The sequence below is a fragment of the Calonectris borealis genome, chromosome 5 (assembly GCF_964195595.1).
Source record: "Calonectris borealis chromosome 5, bCalBor7.hap1.2, whole genome shotgun sequence".
In the NCBI taxonomy this organism is placed as follows: Eukaryota; Metazoa; Chordata; class Aves; order Procellariiformes; family Procellariidae; genus Calonectris; species Calonectris borealis.
The window spans coordinates 25,268,421-25,292,796 of NC_134316.1; the positions used below are offsets into that span (position 1 = coordinate 25,268,421).

A 24,376-nucleotide genomic window follows, 5' to 3' on the forward strand; every position below is an offset into this window, starting at 1 on the left:
AATGTAAACTTAAGTCCAAAATCTGGTATTAAAAACAAACACAAAAAGTAGCCAATTTTTGTGTGTTTTGGAGGGCAATTTATTTCAGTAGAGGAAATCCTTCCTTAAATTGTCACTTAACATTGTAATCTTAATCTGTGCATCAGAACAAGAAACCAAAAGTGACCAAACTAATTTAAAGAGCAGGCTTTCCAACACATCTATATTGGGATGGTGGGTAAATTCCTTGGAATTTATTAGAGCCTTGCATTGAAATTAATGATTCCAGGAAAACCTAATATTCACTCACCGTTGGAACACAAAAGGGTGAAAAGGGACAAGCTTTCATAGTACTGATTTCCAGGAAATAGTCTGATGGGTTTTGGCTTTGTTTAAAATATATCCAGCTGGGCTTTTCCTGGAAACCAGTGTTGTGTAGCACATCCTCTCTGAAGCATTATCAGTCTGTTTTCAGTCATGGGTAAGCAGCGAGATTAACAATTCTCAATTACCCTGGAATCAATTTATGCATACCGAATTTAATGTAATGTCTGGTCATACAATGTAGTTAAATCTGCAAAATGTAGGATTTTATAGGCAGGATGAAAATCACTTTTGCCTTTCTTCTGGTCTGATTTGCCTGTTGGTTACCTTGTACGTTTTGTATACAGAAGCAACTGTGCAAATGGGGCCGGTAACTCTCTAACATACCTCTTCATGCTCAGTAGCTTGCCCAGTTAGAACATGTTTCTAGCATCTGGGGTTTTCAAACACTTATTCACAGGAATCCAGCTGTAGGAGCACCTCCGGGGCAGTAAATGGAGTCTTTTGCTCAATGTTGTCTTAGCATTTGTATAGCTCATCAGAGGCCTCCTGATGGTATAAAGGCTACCCACAGTTATTGCTCCACTCTTTCTTGACTCATGTAGCAGTGAGATGGAACTAGTCTTTCTGCTTCCTTTTAGAAGCCTGAAATTTGTTGCAATTGTCTACTTGATTTCCATTCAGAGTCAGTTTTGTATTATCAGGGAACACATTATGTGAGTTGCAGATAAGCCCGGCTGGTGCTCATGGCACCATTTGTTAGCTTAGGTGCAACGCTGTGAAAACTTGGCTCTAAAAGCAGCATAATCACTGCGCTTGCATGTCACTGTGCCCCAAGCTAATGGTTACAAAGCTCTCATTATGACCTTCACTTGTTGTAGTATTAATTTACAGTATGATGAAATCTTGGATTCCCAAATCACTTATGCTAAGGTGCTGCACCCGAAGGGAGAATTTTATTCTTCCCTTGTTTCACTCTTTTTTGAAATTGCTGTGCCTTTCAGGCTTCTGGGAGACCACTAGTACTTAGGTTTCTTCATCAGGCATCATCTTACTAATAGGGGATATGTTCTAGGCTCAAATCGACAGGAAAAGAGCTGTTTAGGATTTCTTAGCTCCATGTTCATATGAATTCAAATGAAAGAACATGCTGCTTTTGCTCCTTCCTTTGGAAACAGTATAACCTTTGCAGTTGTTTGTGCTTACTCTGAAGATTGCGCAAAGAATCAACTCACTCCTAGAAAATTTTTCCTCCAAATGAAGCTGTTCCATCTCAGGCTGATATTCTAAGGGTCTGTTAGGGCTAGAAGGAGTGTTAAATCTGAAATAGGATGAGAACTTGATGGAAAAAGAACAATAAGCTCTGAAAGCCATCTAAAGGTGACAGTGATTGCTTCCAGCAGTAAGAGACTGTTGCAGCACAGCACTGTGGCTGCATGTGCCAAAAATTTGAAATAGTATGGATTGACAGATTTCGTGTCGTCGTCCCATCCCCCCTCCAAATGTTTTTTCTTGGTTCAGAGTTTGAAAACGTTTAATTTCCATGAGGAATTCAAGTGGTCTTTTTGGTGTACTGTCCACTCTACTCTCCATCTGAAATGCCACACTGTAGAAAGATTGGGGTGGGGAGAACAAACAAAAAAAACAAACCCCAAACCAACCAGGCAAACCATTTGGTCCTGTATGCCAGCTCCAAAAGAGGGCTCTCAAACTCCAAAAGTCAGTACCAGTTTATAAAGGCATTACCATTTTATAAATAACCAGTTTATAAAAATCCCTACCATTTCTCTTTTTTGTGTTCTCATATGCATGGGTCATGAGAACCTCTTGGTGGGGTTAGGATTACTGAGGAAATAGACAGTCCGGTTTTGATTTATGCCAAAATAACACTTCCTGCCTGTCCTATTCCAAGGAACTTTCTCGTAGGAGCTAGCTGAGAGTGGTTTATTGTGGGAGGGTGGAATAGACAACAAAGGAGCTGGCATTAAGCTGATGCCTCACTTAGAGCCCTTTGCTGTAATCTTACAGCTTGGTATCCCCAAAAACTAAGGCTAGTGTCCCGTATTAGACCTTAATTCCCTTACCCATAATTTATTCCTTGAATTCTTGTTGACTTTTAAGACACCTTTTTTCCTTATCATAATCCATTAGGTTCAGGGAACTTCTCAACTTCACAGTTAAATCACTTTAAACTTAGTTATACTGTTGGCTTGTAAGATCGTACTTGTGTTATATATCTTGGTGGTGTCAACCTGTTGTGGGTGATTGTCTTTATCTCACCAGTTGAGCTTGTTACTCTTCCTGCTTTGTCAGCTTGGGTTTCAAAATAAAACATGCTCTATCTGATCAGTCTGAGGTGAGATTGGACTGTATCAGTCCAGGCATACCTGCTTGAGTTGGTATAATGACTCATTTCCAGCCTCTGCTCCTAGCCAAGAACCTTGGCTAAAATCTCAATTGTTTCCTGGGTCACATAGTTAGTGTGCTTGAAAAACTACTGCAAAGCTGAATTCTCATGCAAAGATGGTTAAGAGGAATTGAAAATGCTTTAAAGGATCTCAGTAGATTATAATTAGACGTAACAAGTACAAGTCCCTCAAGTATTGATCTTCTAATGTGCCAGAGTTTCTTTTTGATCTTCTCGCTTCCCCCACCCCTGTACAAATGATGTAGCAGAAGGTTTCAGAGACTTATAGATAATTATTTCGATTTTGTGTCATGAATCGGGATCTTCTTAGTATGTTGTTACAAGTACTCTCATGCCACTTTGTAATAGGGTACAATAGCTATGTAACTTTTCATATATGAAGGAAGTTCTCAAATGCCTTTGTCAATACCAAGATGTTTTTCTCTATTGTAAAAGTGACCAGTTTGTTAGTGATTCAGCCTTGAAACCCACTTTCTGCCTGGAACAACCTGAGACACTGAAGTTGAGGAAGGACAAAGCTATGTCGCTACTTCAGGAAACTAATGATTTTCTAGGGGGTTACAGCTTTTTATTAGCTGACCTACTACCTTTGTTAACCTCTCTTGATAAAGAGCCTTCAGAGAAGACCTGGTACATGCGAAATAATGCAAAACTATATTTAAGTAGAGGAACATGGAAGAAATAATTGCCCTTCTGTGCATATTAGCTCATAGAAATCTTGTTCCCGCTGTCAGTCTTTGCTGAGAAAGGACATACTTATGATTCCCTGGAGGAGTAATCACTGGCTAAATTTGATTTGTTTTTCCATAGTTGAAATGTTGAAAATTAATATCTTTGTGCCTTTTTGGCATGTCATTATGCACAGGCAAATCAGAAGGGGGCTTAGATGCAACTATATCTGCTTAGAAGTTGCCACTTTTGGGCTCTGCCTTTCCTGTGCAGCTGCTGGTAGGAGGATGCAAAGGGGTGGACCTATATGGTTCCTTTACTCCAAACTGAAAGGACAAAGTTGTTAAATCATTAAAATGGGAAGGTAGAGAAAAAGTACTCTTCCTGCAGTCAAGCATTGTAAATAAAAGCTTCTCAGTGCCCGTTTGTTTGAGTTGCTATTAAAAAGCTGGCATAAATGCTCCCAGTTTTGCTTCAGTGGTACAAATATCAGGCACCATAATGTTTGGTCAGACAGATATTCTGTCTTGCTTATCCTGTCACCAAAAATAAAATGCCCCTCACCATGTTTGTATTTCTCTTGTGAAAAACAGGAAGACATGCTATGCTGGCTCTTACCTTTGTCATAAATTTTACTTTTTCCTTTTGTAGATTATTAAAAAGGCTTCTTTTTTTCCCCAACAGTAGCAAATTATGCATTCTTAGAACTACTGAATGTCAAACTTCCTTTTAATTGAATAGTAATAAGCAAATCTCATGGCTTTGGAGCATTTTAAGTAGGCCAGAAAAAAATGTTCTTGAGTGCTCAGATGTCCCTGTTGTCACAGTTAGTTTGACATTCTTGTGTGTTATCCATTCAAGACAGTCATTTACTTTTCCTGAAAAACGTTGGAAGGGAAGCTAGAATTCAGGAAATGCTCATGCAAAGAAATCCTGTGGGACTTAAGTGCCCATAAGCTGTGCAGAAGAGAGGTGCCATAATGTAACTTACTAGCTTGGATTCAGAACAAAAAACTGTGGAACGTTCTAATGGTAACCTTTATAATAATGCTAGTGCTGCTATATTAAATGCATTTCTTATGTACAGAATAAAATACAGCAGAGTACCTCAGTTTTCAAATTCTTTGTGTATTCAGTAGAGCAATGCATGCTGTTTGGTGCCAAAAAACAATTGCATGTTCCCTTGTTCTGCTTAACTCTGAAGGTTGAATACAAATCTCTTGCAAAGATTATATGCCCATGCATTTCACAAAGGGGGTTATTGTGTGTTTCAAGAGATGCTCTCCTCAACTACCCAGCAAGAGCTGGAAAGAGAGCCAAGGTGTTTCAAGTTCCATTTGAGTTCAGAGAACAAGACCTCATTGTGTCATTAGGAGCTCCCAATTCAGTTTCTGTGTTGCTTTCAGCACACCCTCTCCTATACATTAGAAGTCTCTGAGGCTTTCTAACTTGAAGCATGACCTAATGCCATGATTGTTTTTTCTAGTTGTGGTTGATGCCTTTTAGATTCTACGAGCTACTTAAGTTATATATAAATAAGCACCTACTGTTGAAGAAATCTTGGGGGCGTGATAGATTTGCAGGTTGAAGAAGTTTGGAAATCACATCTAGCAGATGGATTTTGCGCTAGCAGATGAATCTCTTCAGTTTTGCTGCTGTCTCACCTTCAAATAATTTTGCACTGGCATGGATTTCCAGGTGGAAATTCCACACTTTGGGTGGAATTCGTTTCAGGGCTTGTGGTGAAGACCTCTCTAACTTTTTCTTGAGTTTTCTTGATTTTTTTCATTTATTGATTACACCCGAATGACAGAAACAACTTATTCCTCTTATTCCTAGTTTGCTAGGAATATATATTTTCCTTTTACTTTGAGTGCTTTTGATGTGTTTCAGGACTTTGTTCCATTGTACCAGGACTTTGAAAATTTCTACAACAGAAACCTCTACATGCGCATTCGGGACAGCTGGAACCGTCCAATCTGCAGTGTGCCAGGGGCCAAGGTGGACATGATGGAGAGAGTTTCCCATGACTATAACTGGACATTCACGTGAGTCAAAATTGAAAAAAAGGCTTCCAACAATTATCTTTAAGTAGAGAGTCTATAAGAGCAAGTTGCAGATTGTGAGGATTGTGAACCGTGTTTGTTTTGAGCTTTCCAGCGGCTTGAATCGATGAATTTTGCTCTTTTGAAACACATCTGGCCACCAAGGTGATTATTTGTGTATAATCTTTGGGCTACTTACGAAGTCCTGACTGTGTAAAGATTTCATGGGCATACACCTATAATAAAATTTATACTTTTGTGTGTGATGACCAGAACCTAGAGTAGATAGTTGTGACTTTGTGTTGATTTAGAAGCAGTCCTGACGCTTGAAGTAAATGTTGCTGCCTGAAACTGAATTTAACATGATTGTTTTGAGTCAGAACTGAAGTAATCTGTAGAAACAAAATCAGAAATGCAAGGACAACGATTTTCACAAATTGGAAACGACATATCACAAGTTTGATGTGAAGAGGTTTGCAGCACAGTACTTGGTGAAACTAGTCATGTCTCTCCTTGGCTTTCAAGGGCAAAATAATTAGAACTTTTTTTCCGCTAAACTTCTTCCTTAATCTCCTTGTCACGTACTGTTAGCACAGCGGTGCCAGATGTGTTTCCTTTCTGTGGTTAGAGGATATCCTGCTTGAGGGGCTGCCAAGTTAATTGATCTAGAGATTTTAATTTGTAATTGAAAAGAAAGTTGTATGTTTCTGGGATGGAGCGTGGACATGTCAGAGAAACAACAAACGGTTTGAGAAGCCTCAAGCAATTTTAGATATGATAGCAAATTCACCTTTTAATGTAAACTCTTCCAGGAACTAGTTTGAGACTGTAAGATGGGGAAAGCATCTTTTTCACTGATTATTTCAGTTTGATGATGAGGGGCAGTACTGAAATAATTTAGTGGTTGGTTCTATTGATTTTTTTAACATTTCAGTGTATATTCTAGGAAACTGAAGTAAGAACCTTCTGCTGTAGTTAATTTTTTTTAACTGTGGGTGTCCTAACTTGTGGTGTTTTTAAAACGCAGGTACACGGGAAGAGTGATAAAGGACATTATTAATATGGGTTCCTACAACTACCTCGGATTTGCACAGAAGGCTGGGACTTGCCAAAAAGCAGCAGCTAAAGTTCTGTCCCATTATGGAGCTGGGGTGTGCAGCACTAGGCAGGAGATGGGTAAGTTGCAGCAAGATAGGATGTTCCCTGAACATCTGTTTCAAAGTCTGTAATTTGATCGCAGGTCTTTGAAACATTACTTGTTCCAGCTTTTGAACTTTAGACTAATCAATAAAGAAGCGTTTACTTTAGTGAAGACAAATTGACTTGCTGGGTTTAGTTTACATGGCATAGCAGTTGGCTCACTTACGTTTTCACCTATTTTTTTTTCAGTGTTCCCTTATGGGCCTTTAAATAAAGAGCAGCCTGGTTAGTGGAAGTTCTTCTCGTAGAATATAGCAATACTGAAAGCTTCTTCTCACTCTGAATTTCTCGTTTATTTTATGTGCAGGAAACTTGGACAAACATGAGGAGCTGGAAAAGCTAGTTGCCAGGTTCCTAGGTGTGGAATCTGCAATGGCATATGGAATGGGGTTTGCAACCAACTCTATGAACATTCCTGCTTTGGTTGGCAAGGTATGGCTTAAAGCTCATCTAACAAAGATTCTGCTGGTTGGGTTTTCTAAAAGCTACATGTTTGGTTTTGTTTTTCTTCAGTGGCAACCCCTGCAGATATTCTCTATGGAAACTATAGGTCACAGTATGCGTCTCTAACATTTGCAAAAATCTTTTTGGGAAACAGCATCCGTGGGACCAGTAGCAGTCCAGATCTTGCCCTCTTTCTGGGAGAGAGCCTAGCATGTTAAGGCTTGCTTCCTCAGGCTACTTGTTAGTGTATGAAATGGTGGCTGATTAACAGGCTGATTGGCTGAAACTGTTCTGATGCTCTTGAGACACTAAGAAGTGACTGTGGCAGTGAGACACACAGATAAGCTGAATTGCATATTCGTAATAAATAGAGAATTTATTATTTTTGAGTGACAGCTGAAAAATCCTTCCTTTGAAGGAGCAAAATCCTAGTAGATAAGCGATTTGCGAGAAACAAGGTCAAATGTAAAGACTGATGATGTCTACTGTGTGCCCCATAAAACAGTACACAATGCAGCCTGAGTGTCCTGCATCTCAAACTATGATTTTTTTAGTTATTGGAAAATTAAATGGAAGAGAGCTCTTTGTTTGCATCTTTTGATGCAAAATATATGTTCTCTTAGCTCCTACTTAGAGTAAAATAGTGCAAGTAGTGGAATTGTTTCCTCTTTTTGAAAATGATTTACTGTTAGCCTAATACTACTAGCCTTTTGGAATTCTTTGTCCCTGTGTAGTGAATTATTTTCCCTTTATTCCATTTATTTATTTTTCCACTTGCTGAGATCACTTTGTAAGTTCTTCCACTTGTGGTATCTACAGATTATAAAATTGCTGCCCTGTTCTTCCCAGCAACTTTTCCTCCTGGTGAATCTCTTCTTGACTAGCTGTAGTGTTTAAATATCAGATGCTTTCCATAATGAAAGACGTCTTTCAGTCCGATGCCAGAGAGAAATTCAGGGCTTCAAATGAAGTCTTTCTGGAGTCAAATACCTCTGCATTGCTGTGATTTTGAACAACATATGTTACTCCTGACACATCTTTTACTTGCATTTTACTTGCATTTCTCTGCTTTTTGTCTTCCCCTATCTCCCCAATTTTCTCTTCAACGGAAAAATGATTCATGAATTCTGTGAGACCTTTTGGATTCAGAACACACATGGTCAGATACATTTAAGCAGACTTCTGTCTGTTGTCAGTACAAATTGCCCATTACTGCAAAGTTACTCAATCTTTTTTTCTGTGTATGTGGATCCCACTGTATGTCTTTAATACCTCATGAGAATAACCTTGAGACACCTTACTCAGCTCCTTAGTTTTCACATTTGAACTTTAACAGTTTTTACAACCATTGAGAGAATCTGAACAGTAAATTCCAAGGCATGTAACATACCTGTTTTCATGCACATAACTTGCACATTTACTAAACCAACTCATTTCATAAATGGATACAGCAGTCTGTACTGTGTTATTTTAGTAATGAGCATACTTAGTTTTTGTGCACTTTAAATAAAGTAGTAAGAAGCTTCTGCCTCATAACACTAGAAGTGCCCTTATACTCAAATGAATACTCCAAACAGAAAATGCTCTCTTCTGAAGAAAAGAGTTCTTGTCAAATGAACCATTTCACAGTTCAGAACATTCACTACATGCTTTTTTTGGCTGCCTGAAGTTGCTTCTCACTGCACTTCTGATTTCTTCACTGTCTGCAAATAAGGACTCGCATAAATCCTGAATTCTGGCACCACCCAGTACACAACTGGCTGTGTGTGCACAGCCTGTTCGGCAATGCTTTGATATAGTCCTCAGTAAAGCCCAGAGTCTCCTATGCTTGATTAAATTCTTGGGCTCTTTTTTTTTTTTCCCTACTGTTTGTCTCTCTCTGCATGTCCTATGTACCTTTTCAGGTGCAAAGTTGCTTGGAACGTTAATTTTGGAGGTTTGGCAAGTATAATCAGTAATGGCATTTGCATTTGGCCAGAAGGAGTTTCTTTGACAGTCACTGATATGATTTGAAGCTAATCATTATTTACATCATATCTGGGCACCTATATTGCAACTTAATTAGCTTAAAACACAAACTGCAATAAAGTTACTCACATGTATGTAATACTGGACCACGTATTCTGTTTTTGCTCTGTGGAATCCTTAATCACTTGGTTTGTGTTGCTACTGAATCCTCTTTTAATAGCAACAAATATGACTTGACCATCTTAGGACCCAACTCTACCCCATACTCTGATCAGGGTTGGTCAGCAAAAGGAATTAAAAAGCTTCATCAGCATTACCTAGTTGATTTTTATTCACTATGCCTTGTTAACAGCAGCTTCTGCTAAGCAGATGCTGAAAACAGGTACAGTTGGTGTACACTGAAAGTTGTATTTCAGCACTGTTAAAGCATCACTAAAAACAGGTCTTTCTGCACCTGGCAGTTTTCCCCAGGAGAGACCCGCTGTTGACAACCAAGTTGTGGGCTGCCTGGTACAGTCACTGCCAAGTATGCTGAGTCTAGACCACAGATAATGTGAGACTTGAGGATTACATAGTCAGAAGTTGTCAGGCATTTGAGGCTAAGCTAGACTCTGAAACTTGCCTGTTTTGGAGTAAGTGTCATTAATGTAGTTACTGTAACTAGCTAATAACAGCATTCTGTACTGCTTTTAGCACAGAGCTTTTCATCATAGCTCTGGACTGACAGAGACTAGATAATGGAGTTAGAGCAACGGTGCTTGAAGGATCTTTTTTGATTGTAAGAAAGCAAATTAATTTCCATGTATAGTTAGTTTGTGAAATTAAGTGCTCAGGACTGAATTACGCTATTCATGTATGCAGCGCTGTGCTGGTTTTGGCTGGAATAGAGTTAATTTTCTTCATAATAGCTAGTATGGGGCTATGTTTTGGATTTGTGCTGAAAACAATGTTGGTGATAACACAGGGATGTTTTTGTTACTGCTGAGCAGTGCTTACACAGAGCCAAGGCCTTTTCTGCTTCTCACCCCACCCCACCAGCGAGCAGGCTGGGGGTGCACAAGAAGTTGGGAGGGGACAGCTGACCCCAACTGACCAAAGGGATATTCCACGCCATATGACGTCATGCTCAGTGTATAAAGCTGGGGGAAGAAGCAGCAAAGAGGGGGACGTTCGGAGTGATGGCGTTTTGTCTTCCCAAGTAACCGTTACGTGTGATGGAGCCCTGCTTTCCTGGAGATGGCTGAACACCTGCCTGCCGATGGGAAGCAGGGAATAAATTCTTTGTTTTGCTTTGCTTGCGTGCACGGCTTTTGCTTTACCTATTAAATTGTCTTTATCACAACGCACGAGTTTTCTCACTTTTACTCTTCTGATTCTCTCCCCCGTCCCATTGGAGGGGAGTGAGCGAGCAGCTGTGTGGAGCTTAGTTGCCGGCTGGGGTTAAACCATGACAAGTGCTTTGTGGTAAAACGTGGCATTCACTTCAGTTTCTGTGTCTGCCTTGTAGGATGCATTGGTAAGTCTGATCTTCACTGGCATGTGTTTTTCTTGATACCAGTAGTGTGATCTCTAATTAGTGTTAGTCTTTTGGATACTCTTTCAAATGTAAGTTTGCTGATAAATGCAACTGAAGTCTTATTGTGGTAGCAGCACTCAGTTTTACATATGATCATCAGTGATTGCTGAACTGTACCAGTGGCTTCTTTGATCCTTTGCCCTCTCTCTAGTGGCAGACCCTTTACTTCCTCTTCAGTTTTAAAATTAATTTATTTTATCTAATTGAATGTCCTTTTCTGTTACAGGGGGGTGAAAAGAGGCTGCTCATCGATTTGCTAAATATTGTTTTTCTACCAAAAGCTCATACTTGTTTTTATGGAGAAGCTCCTTCTAGACTATTAATCTCTTCTTCCTCTTTTTTTAATCTATCACTTTTCCTACTTCCTACCATTTAGGAAGGATACTAGTACTGGATTATTATATTCATGTTTTGATACAGGAGTGTTTAACAGCAATGCCCTCTGATGTAGTATACATACTCCTTGTCTGATATAGTAGTTCCAAAGAGTAAATGCTCGTTGGAGATTTCCATGCTTCTTACGCCAAAGTCTCTGAAATATGCAGTGTGAATCCTTGTAACAGCAGTTTGAACACTTGAGATGTAGTGCAGTTTCTGGGGAAAATCAGTCTCAAGATTTCCCAGGATGTAGAATATTTCTAGGTACATTGCAATTCTAGTGCAAAATTTCCCTTACTGTGGAAAAAATACTCCTATTGTTTGTGGCACCTCCTTCTGTAACTGTAGGCAATGCTTTTCACAGTCCCTTCTAGTAACTCTCATTGCAGAGAAGAAAGGTTCTTGACTCTTCCCTCTACCAATTGTTAATAGACAAACACAGAATGAGCGTGCATTTAGTGTCGAATCTTCAGCATCTTGACACGCTTTCTGGAATTTTAACTTAACAAAGTCACTTCTAGAGTTGCACCAGATTTGCATAATTGGAGTGGGCCGAGGTTATTTAGAAATATTATTGCTCTCTCACAAACTAATCCCCCGGTATGCATTCTTGTCCGCAGCGATAACACTGTGACTGAGTGTTCAGCATATCAGCTATTGACCTGTAATCATTGCTGCTCTCAAAACAGACGTATCCTGTTTTGATATTTGTCCAAGGATATATCTTCTCTTTTTTTGAAAAAGCAAACAAATTCAGTGTAATGTTTAATGGCTTCAGAAAACTTCTCAATTTCACTCTGCAATTTTGTTTTCCACTTCCTGTCTCTTGTATGTTACCTCCATCTACAAAGTACTTGATAGTTCTGTTCATTAAAGAAAATTAGTTCCTTTGGTACCACTCAGCACACATGGGTTTAGTCAGTGGTTACTTCCTAATGTAAGAAATAGTGCAATTTTGATAAGGTCTTTAATCTAGGACTTTGGTGGCCTGTTTCGTAGCACCACTATAGACTTGCTGAGTGAACTGCGGCAAGCTGCTCTGCTTTCTGTTTTACCTGGCTGCATAGGAGGATGAGTACTAGTCATCAACATGAGATATTCAGGCAGATTCAGCTGCAGGACTTCTGGGAAAAGTGAAACTTAAGTGGTTCTTTCAGCAGTTGTGTATTTTTATTTGCCATACTAAGGCCGCAAATTGTTTCTTAGCAAGTCTTGCCTGGACGAGCTGCATTTATGTTGGAAATTTTTTTTTCCTCTTAAATGATCTCTAAGCAGTTCAGAGCTGAAAGGTGTTATATGCTTGGCTGTGAAACATAACCTTTTCAATATCTTCCTCTTTCCCCTTCTAATTCAGGGCTGTCTGATTTTGAGTGATGAACTGAATCATGCATCACTAGTGCTCGGAGCAAGACTGTCAGGAGCAACTATTCGAATCTTTAAGCACAACAGTAAGTATCAGATGGTGGGCTCTGCCTTTCTGCAGATGCTATAGATCAGATACAATCTCTTCTATCTTCTAATAGTTGGAAATCCAATTTCATGCAAGGAAATCAATTGCTGGTTGCCTGAAAGGTCAGAAGACTGCTGCTACTGAGAATTTAATCATCCTGAATTGGATATTTTTTGATATGTTCAGTCTCAACTAATAACATTTTTATTCTGAAGCTGTTCTGGCTTACATCTTCTGCGTATGAAGAGGAACATGCTGCCCTTTGGCAAGTCTAGGGACACTGGTGTTTTAACATAGCTTCTTGTTACTTGGATAGCTCAGCATGGTTAGACTATTCTAACAGTCTATGTCACATAGTAATGCAATCTCGTAGTGGTCTAAATTACAATCTGGGGGAAAAGAAAGTTTAATTTTAGGACCAGATGCTGACATGATCCTACAGTAACAAAAGCTTATGAATGCAGATGTCCTACCTAAACTAGACAGCCATGCATTGGTACAATGTAGTACAAAAGGAATTTTTGAGATGTGATGCATAGATTAATTTTACTGAGTTACTTGCTTTAAGTATTTGTTTCCAAAATACACAGAATTTTCACATTGCTAGTTTCAGCTTCCATTAAAGGAGGTATTTAGAATAACTTTCAGATTAAAAATACTTAGGGTTTCCTTCTCTTATTCTCAGTGAAAGAGGTACCTGGTTGTCCTTGATTAGTAAAGCCACTATCTTCATTCTTCAGCTGCTCCTAATACTCTTTATAGTATCGATCTGTGAGATCGTGATGACTCTTGCTGTCTTTGAAATCTGTGGTGGTGACAGCAAAGCTTGGGTGGCTGCAATTATTTTCCTTTCTTCGTCCTACTTAGGACGAAGGATAGTGCATCCTCTGCTGTGCTTATTGTTTCTTTTGTGTTCTCTCTTTCTTGTTCTCTATCATTTGAATAATTTTCATTACAGAATTGTAGAGCTTACCATAACATTCTGGTGGCTTTGTTTTTTTTTTTTCCCTTTCCTTAATTCTTCATAAATCTTGATTGCTGGGCAAGATCACAAAAGCTTTGCATTCAACTTCTGCATTTAAATAGACATACTTCTGAACATTGCATCCAGTTCCAGAATTTCTGAGAACACTGGTGACAAAGAGTTCTGGGTGTGAGGAGAAGGACTTGGAAGCTCTGGTGTGATGAGGAAGAACAGATGATCTGTGGGAACGGGGTACAAACTGGCAATGGTGAGATTGGGGGATAGTCTAGAAACCTTATAGATGGTGTGGATCTGTGAAAGAGAATGGAATGGCAGATTAGAATCAGAATGCAAAATGCAAGCAATGATCTTGGCCCGTCAAGATGATGTTCAATTCATAGTTATGTATGTGTTCTCTGTCCTGCTCTTGTTATACTCTATGCTGCCTTAGTTAACTTCATTTTCCTGAGATGTTAATGGTTTCATTCATATTCTGCTTTTTAGAAATCATGGAAAAAAATGAAAAATCCCCTTTAAAATCCTTTTTCAATGTTTTCATTTTTTTCGTACCTTATTCTGCAGTTTGTCCTTTTTATTAAGGTCAGACCTAGTTCCCAGTCTTTCTCTCTTTCTTGAGAGATCAGAGCAGAAGTTTATATTGTATTATTCTCCCTAACTGCACTAAACTTGTCCTTTTTTCCCTGAGAGATTTGTTGGAGGCAAGGACTCCTCTGCTGAGTTCTTAATCTTTGTCTTTTTCTGAAAATTAGCTGTCTCTTAACAGTCTATTACTGACCTATTTTGCTGTATAATTTCTAGTCTAGTTCTAGTTCACAAGCTCCTCTCGCTGCTGCAACTGCCCTAGTCTACCAGTCCTCTTTTCATGATTGTTTGTGCTCTTTTTCATGCCCTAGTGTTTATAGCTGTCTCTTGCTCAGCACTTTACCTTTTATGGTTTGATTACTCCCATCTTCACTCCTTTTCACAGGTTTTTTTTCAGGACTGTAGTCAGGTCTCTTAGGATCACGTGAAGTGTTGTAGCCAAAGCTAGTACGGTTTCAGAATACGTTGCTAACAACAACTTCATCTGTCTAGTTTCTGATATGCTGAGCGCTGTCCTCTTTCCTACACTGGTGGTTCTTTTTTCTTCCTTTTCTGTTTTTGGTTTAGTAGCTTCCTGTTCCATACTTCCAGTCCCTTCAATTTTAAACAAAGTAATACACTTGCTCTCCTTCTTGTCCTGCACTTTGGTCTATCTTCTACTTACCTTTAGTTGATTATCCTTGAGCTTGCTTGTTCTTTTTCAAGTTATTTCTATCCACAGGGACACGTTTACTACATAACTTACTTTCTCTTTTCCTTACAATGAGATGCCTTCCTTTTTTTTTTTCTTTTTTTCTTTTCCTTCCTTCCTTGTTTGCTGTTTGTGCCTAATACTCTAGCTTGTGCTTTTACCTTAGAATGATGAAATTATTCCTTGGAGTTCATACAGTCACCATTCCCTTTAATCTTATCAGTGGGCCCGCATCTAGATGAAGCCCATGCTTACTGACTTATGTATGGTCTGCCCTCCACATTGGAGCAATTTGTGCATTTCTGGAGTATTGCTGTCTTTAGTCACGTCAAAGCTCAAGCTAGTAGCTGTTTTGGTACCATTTAACAGTAATTTCTGGTGCAGATATGCAAAGCCTGGAGAAGCTGCTCAAAGATGCTATTGTGCATGGGCAACCTCGTACACGGAGGCCCTGGAAAAAAATTCTTATCTTGGTGGAAGGAATATACAGGTACAAACTATTCTTTATATTCCTAAGACCCTCCACATGAGATCTAGCTGCTTAGTATTTGGGTTCCTTTGCCAAATCAAACTATGAATATTGTCACTTCATAGTTATTTCATTAATCTCATCTGCGAATTAAATTGAGCTATGTATGTCTCACATCCTGGACTTTCTGTGCTAGTACTCTAGCTGCACCTGGTGTTATCACAATGCTTCCCACATCTTGATTAGATTGTAGAAATTAATTAATCTAAACTGATTATTTACATCAGAGCTGAGGTCTTAAATTGCTTGTCCATTCCATTCTTTCTGTGCTCACTAGATGATGCTAGTGTGAATGGAATTGTGCAAACTGAATGTTTTTGCTGAGAGTGAGTAGGAGCATGTAGTAGGCTTAGCTGTGTTAGGCATTTAAATCATAGTGACTTTCAGCAAAAATGGGGCATTTTGGACTGCTTCTAATGAGAGCCTAGTCAGTTCTTAAACTTAAAAACAATAGGTAAGTAGATGTCAGATCAGAATACTGACATTAGGGTGGAAGTAAAAATGAGATAATTCATTTATAAATTTGTCACTGAACACATTCCTTTGCCTTAACTTCCTCGTGCTGCTGCTATTTAGTTTGTATGTCAGCGTCCCAGAGATGTTACACAGGTAGCAAGTAGCGATCTGGGCCCCGGGTGCAATGAGGAGTTATCTTTCCTCTCTCTGCAGAACACAATGTGTCTAGCAAATTTCATGTGTTCATAATTTCTGAAAGAATGAAGAAAAGAAAGCTTAGTAACTTCAGGCTTTATAAGGAGGCCCCAACCATTAAATCAACTTACACTGAATTTCTGTTTCTCAACAGTATGGAGGGATCCATAGTCCGTTTGCCTGAAGTGATTGCCCTTAAGAAGAAGTACAAATCCTATCTGTACCTTGATGAGGCTCATAGTATAGGTGCCCTGGGTCCCAGTGGCCGGGGTGTAGTGGAGTATTTTGGACTCAGTCCTGAAGATGTGGATGTTATGATGGGAACATTCACCAAAAGCTTTGGAGCTGCTGGAGGATACATTGGGGGCAAGAAGGTAAAAAGCTGGGAATCTCATGGCTCTTTCAGGTGGTGGAGTCCTTCACTAAGCATTTCAAAGTTGATCTATTTCTCAAGTACCCTGATTGTCTATTTGTTTCATAATTTTACGTACTGTCTAGTACAGTGAAAGTCTGTGCAATGCAGAGGAGTCTAATCTAGTAAAATACCTTATAATTGTATAGTTCTTATATGGTCAGTGATGATCTCGGTTTGCAGAATATACAGTAGTAGTGTAATATCTTTTTAGGAACTGCTAGGAGCCAGGAAGCAGGGATTTCTTAATGTTACTTTTAAGGAGACTTGCAGGAAAAATGCCAAAAGCTGAAGTTTTTCAGCCTGTTTGGAGGAAAATCCCCTTCTTGAGTTAGTCTGGTAGAACTGATTCCCTCAGGACTTGAACAGTTTGCTTTATAAAAAGACACTTCTTCCCTTTTTGGGTTTTGGTGGTGGTGTTTGTTAGTTTTTTGTTTGGGGTTTTTTTTTTTTTTGCTACTGACTCTCTTACTCCCTTCTATTGGAAGGTACTGATAGAAAGTGTTGCCCTTGCCAAACCCCTTCTTTTGGGAGGGATGGGTGTAGGCAATTGCATGTGTCCCCTTTCTCATATCCTCAAATGTATCTCACAGATCAGGCTTCTAAGCGTTATTTGAGAGTAAAATTCTACCATTTTCCTACCAGGACAATAGTTTTTTAGATACTAATAGTGACAATTACCTCAGCCCATCCAAATGGAGATGGAACTTGCAGATGTTCCTCTTTGGGAGTTTACTACAGTCGAATTAAAATTACTCTGACACCTTCTCCAGAAGAAAGCACCGTATTAATCTTTTTCCAAAGGTAGTGAGCTAGTGGGATTAACTCCCTTGGCATAAGGTGAAGCAGCTAAGAGTCCTTCGCAACTGTGTTTTAGCTACTGTTTGAGGGATTGCTTCAGAGGTAAGAAGCCTTAAATCTTCTTACCTAGTTTAGTTCAAAGTCCTTTTACACTTCCTGTCATTTAACTCTGACTCCAGGCAGACAGCAACATAAAATTGAACACTTCCACATATTTCTATATGTTCCCAGCTTGTGCTATCTATAGGGCCATCATTATTAATTTTATGGTAGCAGAAGATAGAATCTGTCCTGGCATTCACACTAGTCTTTATAATATTTTTCTGGAGTGGTCTGGGTATTTTAGAGTGGTTTTGTTACAGTTAACAACAAGCAGCCTAGATCTACAGTGTGTTGGTCCTTTGTTCCTAAATGACCTGCTTTTGCCCTCTAACAAATGTAGCAGGTGTGTTTAACTGGGAAATGCAGGAGGGGGATGCTGAGGTTCTTGCACTCTTAAATTACACCTGCTGCTTTATTTATATTGTGCTGATAAATGGGAGGAAATATTTTTGTGACCTGTTTCCCTGTTTGGGACTTTTGTGGGGAAACAATTATATTGAGCATGATACATAAGCACCTATGGATCCTGCTCCCCACTATTTCATTTGTTTTATACTCCCAGTGTTATAATAAACACTTTTGAAACACAGCCTGCGCACAGCTTGAGTAATGCAAACACCTTGTTGCAATCCAGTGCTGGTGGTGTTAAACAAGTCTGTCATAGGCATTTGTCTTTGATGAACACACATTCTTGCCCTGTAACATAATTATGGGTTGTCATGTCCCCGCTGTTCACTTTTCAACTGTTTATTACTTGTACCGCAAAATCAATCCGTGAGATACCTCTCTTCCAGAGCATTCTGAAAGAGGTTTCTTGTGGTGACCCGTTTTACTGTGTGATTAAGACACGACAATAAAGCATTTCTCTGACTGCTGGGAAGGCAATGTCTGATGCCTCTTGTGTCTTGCTAGGAACTGATTGATTACCTCAGGACATACTCTCACAGTGCTGTGTATGCAACATCACTGTCACCTCCTGTTGTGGAGCAAATCATCACCTCCATGAAGTGCATTATGGGTGAAGATGGTACAACTGTTGGTGAGTCTTTCTAACAGTAAGCATGTGGAAGGGGGAAGCCAAACAGAGCCTCTTTATCACTTTGACAGATAACTCATTCAGTGGACGCTTTCATAATTATCTGTTAGTAGAATTATAATTATCTGTAGACTTTGAATTTCTGGAGCAATAAACCAATTCACTATCCTACTTGGCAGATCAGCCTAATAACAGCATAAGGAATTTCCAGCCAGAGGTAAGTCATCTTAGTCTTATCTAAGACACAGTATTGTCTTGTATTGATTTTTGTTCTGTGTCTAGCTTTTCTAGTCTCGTTCTTTCTCTTCCCCTTTGCCTGTCCTTTGTCATTTGTCCCACTTTTTAGATTGCTTTCAGAGTATTTTGCTGTGTATCTTTTACAGTCTTGTGTGCTGGTTACTGCAGGGACAATGCTTTTGATTTTCATCTCTAGTATAATTTGACGTTTGCACCTCAGTTACAGTAAATACGGGAGTGTTTCTGAAATCCCTTTTTTACCTGGGGAGCTCGAGGCAGTTTTCAAGACTTAATGCACCAGCAGAAGAAATTCAGCATATTCATCTTTATTGTCTTAGTTTTCTTTTTTCATTATGAAAGTAAGAAAGGGGAAATCTGTACTAGTCTCGATGCATTCAAAGTCAAAACCACAAATTGTTGTGTCTCATTTGCCTGGTAGGTAGCAGCTTCCTTTAGTTATAGCATGAAGTAAATAGCTTGCGCTTGTGTAAGCTGCCTTGAAACTGAAATGGTACAGCACTTTGCATGTAGGATACTTTTCCCTCTTCACGGGTAATTAAAAAGTTGTGAGCGGCTCACACAGGATGACAGTGTATTTTGCTGAGGATCTGTCAGTGGCATTCAGTTCAGAGGCTCTTAAATTCAAACTGCAGAATATATTCAGTTATGGGAGTTTCAGGCATCTGGCCACGAGGTGGTAGTGTATACTGAAGAACTGTGTTTGCTTTTGAACATGGGTCATCTGACCAACTAACCTGGCAGATGACTCCTACAGTGAAAAAGCTTGCTGAAGAAATGACTTAAGAATTTTTCTGTTATAACAGGTTTCATTCGATTTGCTTACATTATCTGAGAACAGAGTTAAGTGCCAGCAATTGGTGTTGGTGGTTGCTCAATAGGGAAGTCATCACTGAGGCAAGTACAGCCAGGCAGCAGCCTGTATCTGTGCTGGCTTTGAGTGCTTCCGAGTGGTCCATGTGAGATACCTGTACCAGCCAAGAATTGTCCCCAGTGCTGCTCGTGAGAACAAATATTAACCAAACTTCAAACTACATGAAAACTTGGTGCAAAAGGGCTTGGTTTTGCTGTCATCTTAAAAGTGACTGTTTGAGCTCTTCCTAGCTGATGATTTGCCAACAGTCTGTGGTCTGCTCAGGCGTTGCTTGTTTTGGGTTTCTTCCAGTATCTGTTTTGCTTAATGAAGTGGGAGGCAAGGAATGTGTAACTGATTTCTGTTCGCAGTATTCAAACTAAGGCATTTTTGCCCCTTTCTGAGGCTACAGCGTGATATTTGTTCAAGCTGGGAGAATGGAAGCAACTTCCACTCCAGTCTGTTCTCCTGCTATTATGCCAGCAAGATCCATCAGAGCTGAAAGGTGAACCAGATCAGGAACCAATTTGGCAAAAAAATAAACTCAAAAGGCCTTTTTTGTTGTCGTGTTGCTTTAAATGCATGTCAGGCTACATCCTGCTAATTTGGTGCTAAGGAGTACCAGAATTCCTAGCCACTCTTTCTATTGAGAAAAGAAGCGGTTTGGTGCTTGAAAGCTGTGTCATTTCAAAGAAGCCTTTGTATGTCCGATTTCTGTACAAACTGCAGTGCTTTTCGGAAGTGCTGGATAGCCAAAGTCCTGTCTGCTCATACTCAGAAAGGATTTCTCAGCTACAGGTCTCGTGAAAGTGTTACTGGCTTTCTAAGCATCTAAGTCAGCCTTCAGCTAGAATAAGCACCTCATAGGATGATCCCAGCATGAAAGTGCTTCTCTGTTCATTTTCTGCACTGTGCTGTTTCCCAGTCATGCATTTTTTTAATTGCCTTAAGGCTTTAGAGATAATATTACTTTGTATGCATTTTCTGTGGATGAAGTTGGCAAAAGTTCAATTGGGTGAATTGAGCAGCTGCTTAGTGATAGCATGACAAAGTTTTTTTCCTTGTCTAAGGGCTTTGGCTGAAAAACTTCTGTTTGGATTCTGTGGAATTATGTGTGGGGCTCTGGAGGACAATGCCTGCAGTTGGTTTGACTACAAGTAAATGTGGAGTAGAGTGGTGCTGGTAAGAGTTGTTAACTGTGGAAGACAAGTAGAGAAAGTGTTAAACTGGGTCACTGGTAAGCACTTCTGAATCGACTGTGTATTACAAAAATTTCACTGCTTAGTCAAGGAAAACTGAGATAGGGCAATGGTTTTACAAGAGCACAGGAATTGGAGCTGGAATCAGAACAGTAGACGGCTAGCTCCTAACCGCGTTTTTTGGGCCACAGCTAAATCTTTTAATGGCTTCAAGAATCCTTTCTTGAAAAGAGCCTTTGCGGCTTCTTTATCTGCCTGCTTCTGTTCACCATACGCTATTTGTAAAAGCTGCTGTCCTCCATGGCATCAAACCTTTGTGGAAATTGTGATGTCAGATTGAGATGGTCTGTAGCTGAGAAATAAGTAGAAGGAAGCAATTCGTTTTTGAGGACAAAAGGTTTTTTTGTGTATTACTTTGCAAGAATAAGTTAATTCTCTCCTCTTATACTTCAGGTTATTTCTAAATCTAATGAAACACCTGGAGGCTCTAAACTTACAATATAAGGCATTGTAATTACTAAAACTTTACATAACTAAAAAAAGTAAATATCTCCTTTCAGATCTTTCCTGCAAGCTGCCAGTGACTAAATAGGATATTAGTAGGATGCAACACAGACAAAATACAGATGCTATGAAAAGGTGAATGGCTGCTTATAGAGAACATAAGATGTGCTGCCTGAATTGGGACAGTAGTTTCTTGCGTCTTGATTTCTGTTCGAACTAATCTGTTAATTCTCTATACTGTTTATGCATGTAGGTCACTAGCAAGCCTCAATCTCTCTGAAGACAGTTATGGGAATATAATTATATATGAATACAAGTATATTATTTGCTCCTTCATCCAGACTGCAAAAAACACTGCAACAGCCAAAGCGATGGCAAAGCCATGTTACGGGTTCTTGGTAGTGGTGTTTGCAGTACTGCTTCTGAAACTCCTCTACATCATTAGCTCAATGCTGTATGTCTGTCCTGTTTTACTTTGCATTACTTGTCTTGCATGTAATTGGCTAGAAGACCATCATGTGGTCTTAACCAAAACACACTTGATTTGTGATCACTTTGAGAATTTTTTCAAAGGAACAGTTGTCTATCTTGAGCACATAGAATGTTGTCAGAGGACTCCAGTGACAATGTACACGGGTATCTCGCATATCATCACATTTGGCTTTGATATATATAGTAGAGCAAGGTCAGTAGGAGAGATGGAGAAGGCTTCTTTCTGCAAAAAAAAAAAATTTCGGAGCTGGTTTTCCAGTTCAAAGTCACTGTGGTTGAAATTGTTGCAAGTGTTGCAGATGCTTGTCAGCAGTTCAGTGGATGCTGCTCCTTCTCTCTGTTCAGCCTCAAAGATGAATGAACTTTGGATAGTTTTGTAGATAAAGGGGCTTTTTTAAACAATAATAATAAAAAGACACAATAAGCAGACTTTTTGGGGTCACAGTATACACAAAGATGAAAAATTGATTCCTGGAATGGAGTTCTGGAAACTTGTAGTGTAGAGCCACTTGATTCTTGTTGTTCATGTGGTGTTTGGGTTATTTAAATTGACTGTAGGGAAAATGAGACAGCTTGGTGCTTGTCCTGGTAAATGAGACATTGTTGGGATTTATGATATTAAGTACTGTACTTGGTGAATTTTTCAGCATCAATGGTTCGGTTTGAGTTGAAAGTTGGATTTTTCGCCATTACAATCTAGGACTGGGAAACCTTTCTGCCTTTTACGTAAGAGCCAGTGATATATCTTGTGCAACTGGAGTTCTGTTAGCACTGTTGGTGTTCAGGACCCAGCCTGTTTGTTGCCCTGATAACATCGGTGGGGGCAAGTGGAAGAAAATCATAAAGTAACCTGACTGAGATGTGGGCAAATCAAAACATGCAAGGTGAAACCAGTCTAGGAACTGGTTAACCTCCTTCAGAGATGAAACTTAGTTTGCTGTCCTGTGTATTCAAAACTGAAGGTGAGCGTTAAATCCAGGAGTGTTTTTAAGTTTGAACTAAAGCTGGCAGTGTTAATGGCTTGAAAAAGAGGTGAACTACTTCATTCCATGGACGTTAACTCAATAATAATAATTATACATGTTGATGTTTATAACAAGTTTACTGTCTTCCATCTCAGTTTCAGGAGGCAAATATCCCACACCCAATCACAGTGCCATATGTGGCACATATAGAATAAGTTGTGGATAGACCTTGCCCAAGATGGCACTTAAATTTTGAATGAACATTGTGTTGAGCACTGTATAGAAATCAAGGTTTATTACCCTACATAGCTCTTATGTCGCAAGCAACGGAGGTAGCAGTTGCATAGGCCATCCCAGCTGCTAAACTATTGGAAATGAATAACTAACCTTTGAAGGCTACTCAGCTGCACGTAGTTTGATTGGTATTTGTCTCATCTGAGCACCTCGGTTGTGAAGAGCTAGTAGTTGATTACATCTAGTCAGAGGAAACCTTAAGAAGAAAAAAAAAAAAAAATACGGATTTCGAGTCTTGCCATTGCTGTGTGCAACAAACTTGAGTGAGTTAAATCAGAAAAGGTACTTAAACCAATTATAGCCATAGGGAATAAGAATGTACAGCTGTGTTGGCAGAGAACTAAACCTAACTGAGCTGTTGAGAAGGCAGGACCATTGCTGTAATGTTAATATGCACAGGGAGAAGATGCTGGAAACAAAACTAAGCCTGGTCCACTTAAATTCTAGGCGAGAAAGACTGCAGTTAGTATTTTAACTTCCATGTGGTTAATCAGGCCCTCAAGTGAAGATATGACCTCAGTAGTTCAATTGGCTGCCTAATCAGTAGGTTTCTTCAAGTTGGACATACTCCCCTTTTCTTTCCAAAGACAAGCCGTAAGTGTATGCAAGTATAAAGTGTAAGCAGTAATGAAGGAATAGCCCATGTTACATCACTTGGAATTGAATTTTAAGTACTTTATAGTATATTTATAAATGAAGTTTGTACCTTGCCATTGTTAGCAGTAGATCCCCAAATGGAAGCCGTGGCTGCTGTTGTACTCAAAAGGGGAAATAAATATTCCTTGTGCAGGCGGAGGTTGAAAACATTCAATTAGCATTAAAATTGGTTCATTTGAATTTCCTCCAATAATGCACTTGTTAATGAGGTGTTAAATTATCACCTTGGGAACCCAGGGACCAGTCAAAACTAATTTCAGCAAAGTGAAAACTTTTTTTGTTGCTGCCCTTGAGAATCTCAAGCTGAGCTGGGAAACTGTTGGAAAAACAAATACTCTGAGGGTCATAAAGAGAGTTTCCTGCTTCTCTCCAGGGGACTAACAGTTTTAAACATCACTCTTGGTATTTGTGCTTCCAGCTGGGGATCTTTTAAATCCAGCTTGTTGCTGCACCCCTACCTCCCTCCCACAGAGCATGGCAAGCCTCCAGAAAAATTGCTTTAACCTGGGCTGGGTGGGAGAAATCTTTCAGCCTTTGGTACTTTGAAGAGTGTTTACAGACGTTAGCAGAGCTGTACCCTTTGTGTTGTGCATTGGAATGTGAGAAATCTTCAGTGTCTCTTCTTTTGGACTTTAATCAACATTGTGATGTTTGTGCAAGAGCTCATAAACCTTTATAACTGTACACCTGCTTTGTTCTCATAACATTCTGGTTCTTGCTATTTCTGTTCAGGTGTGAGCTGTCATCCTATATCTTCACCCAGCCTAAACACTGATCTGTCATAGCAGAAATACAACTAGGAATGTGGCTTTGAAGTAATTTCATTTTTCTTTCTATCTTACACTACATTTGATTTAAAATGTGTGGCTCGCCTTTTACTCTCAATAGCACTTGAAGTGCCTCATTT

At 39.4% G+C, this 24,376-nt stretch overlaps 1 protein-coding gene across 9 annotated transcripts in view; it reads left to right on the top strand.

Annotated features, from left to right (window-relative positions):
• SPTLC2 (serine palmitoyltransferase long chain base subunit 2) overlaps positions 1–24,376 on the top strand; it is an 81,345-nt gene that overhangs the window by 15,985 nt on the left and 40,984 nt on the right. For all 9 annotated transcript variants that reach the window (XR_012673849.1, XR_012673850.1, XR_012673851.1 and 6 more), the window contains exons 3-9: positions 5,294–5,448; positions 6,473–6,621; positions 6,953–7,077; positions 12,366–12,459; positions 15,104–15,209; positions 16,054–16,273; positions 18,127–18,253. Coding sequence is in view for 4 of the 9 variants with exons in the window: in XM_075151421.1 (XP_075007522.1) it covers positions 5,294–5,448; positions 6,473–6,621; positions 6,953–7,077; positions 12,366–12,459; positions 15,104–15,209; positions 16,054–16,273; positions 18,127–18,253 (976 nt within the window). In the remaining 5 variants the exon portion in view is untranslated. The remainder of the gene's footprint in view (positions 1–5,293; positions 5,449–6,472; positions 6,622–6,952; positions 7,078–12,365; positions 12,460–15,103; positions 15,210–16,053; positions 16,274–18,126; positions 18,254–24,376) is intronic.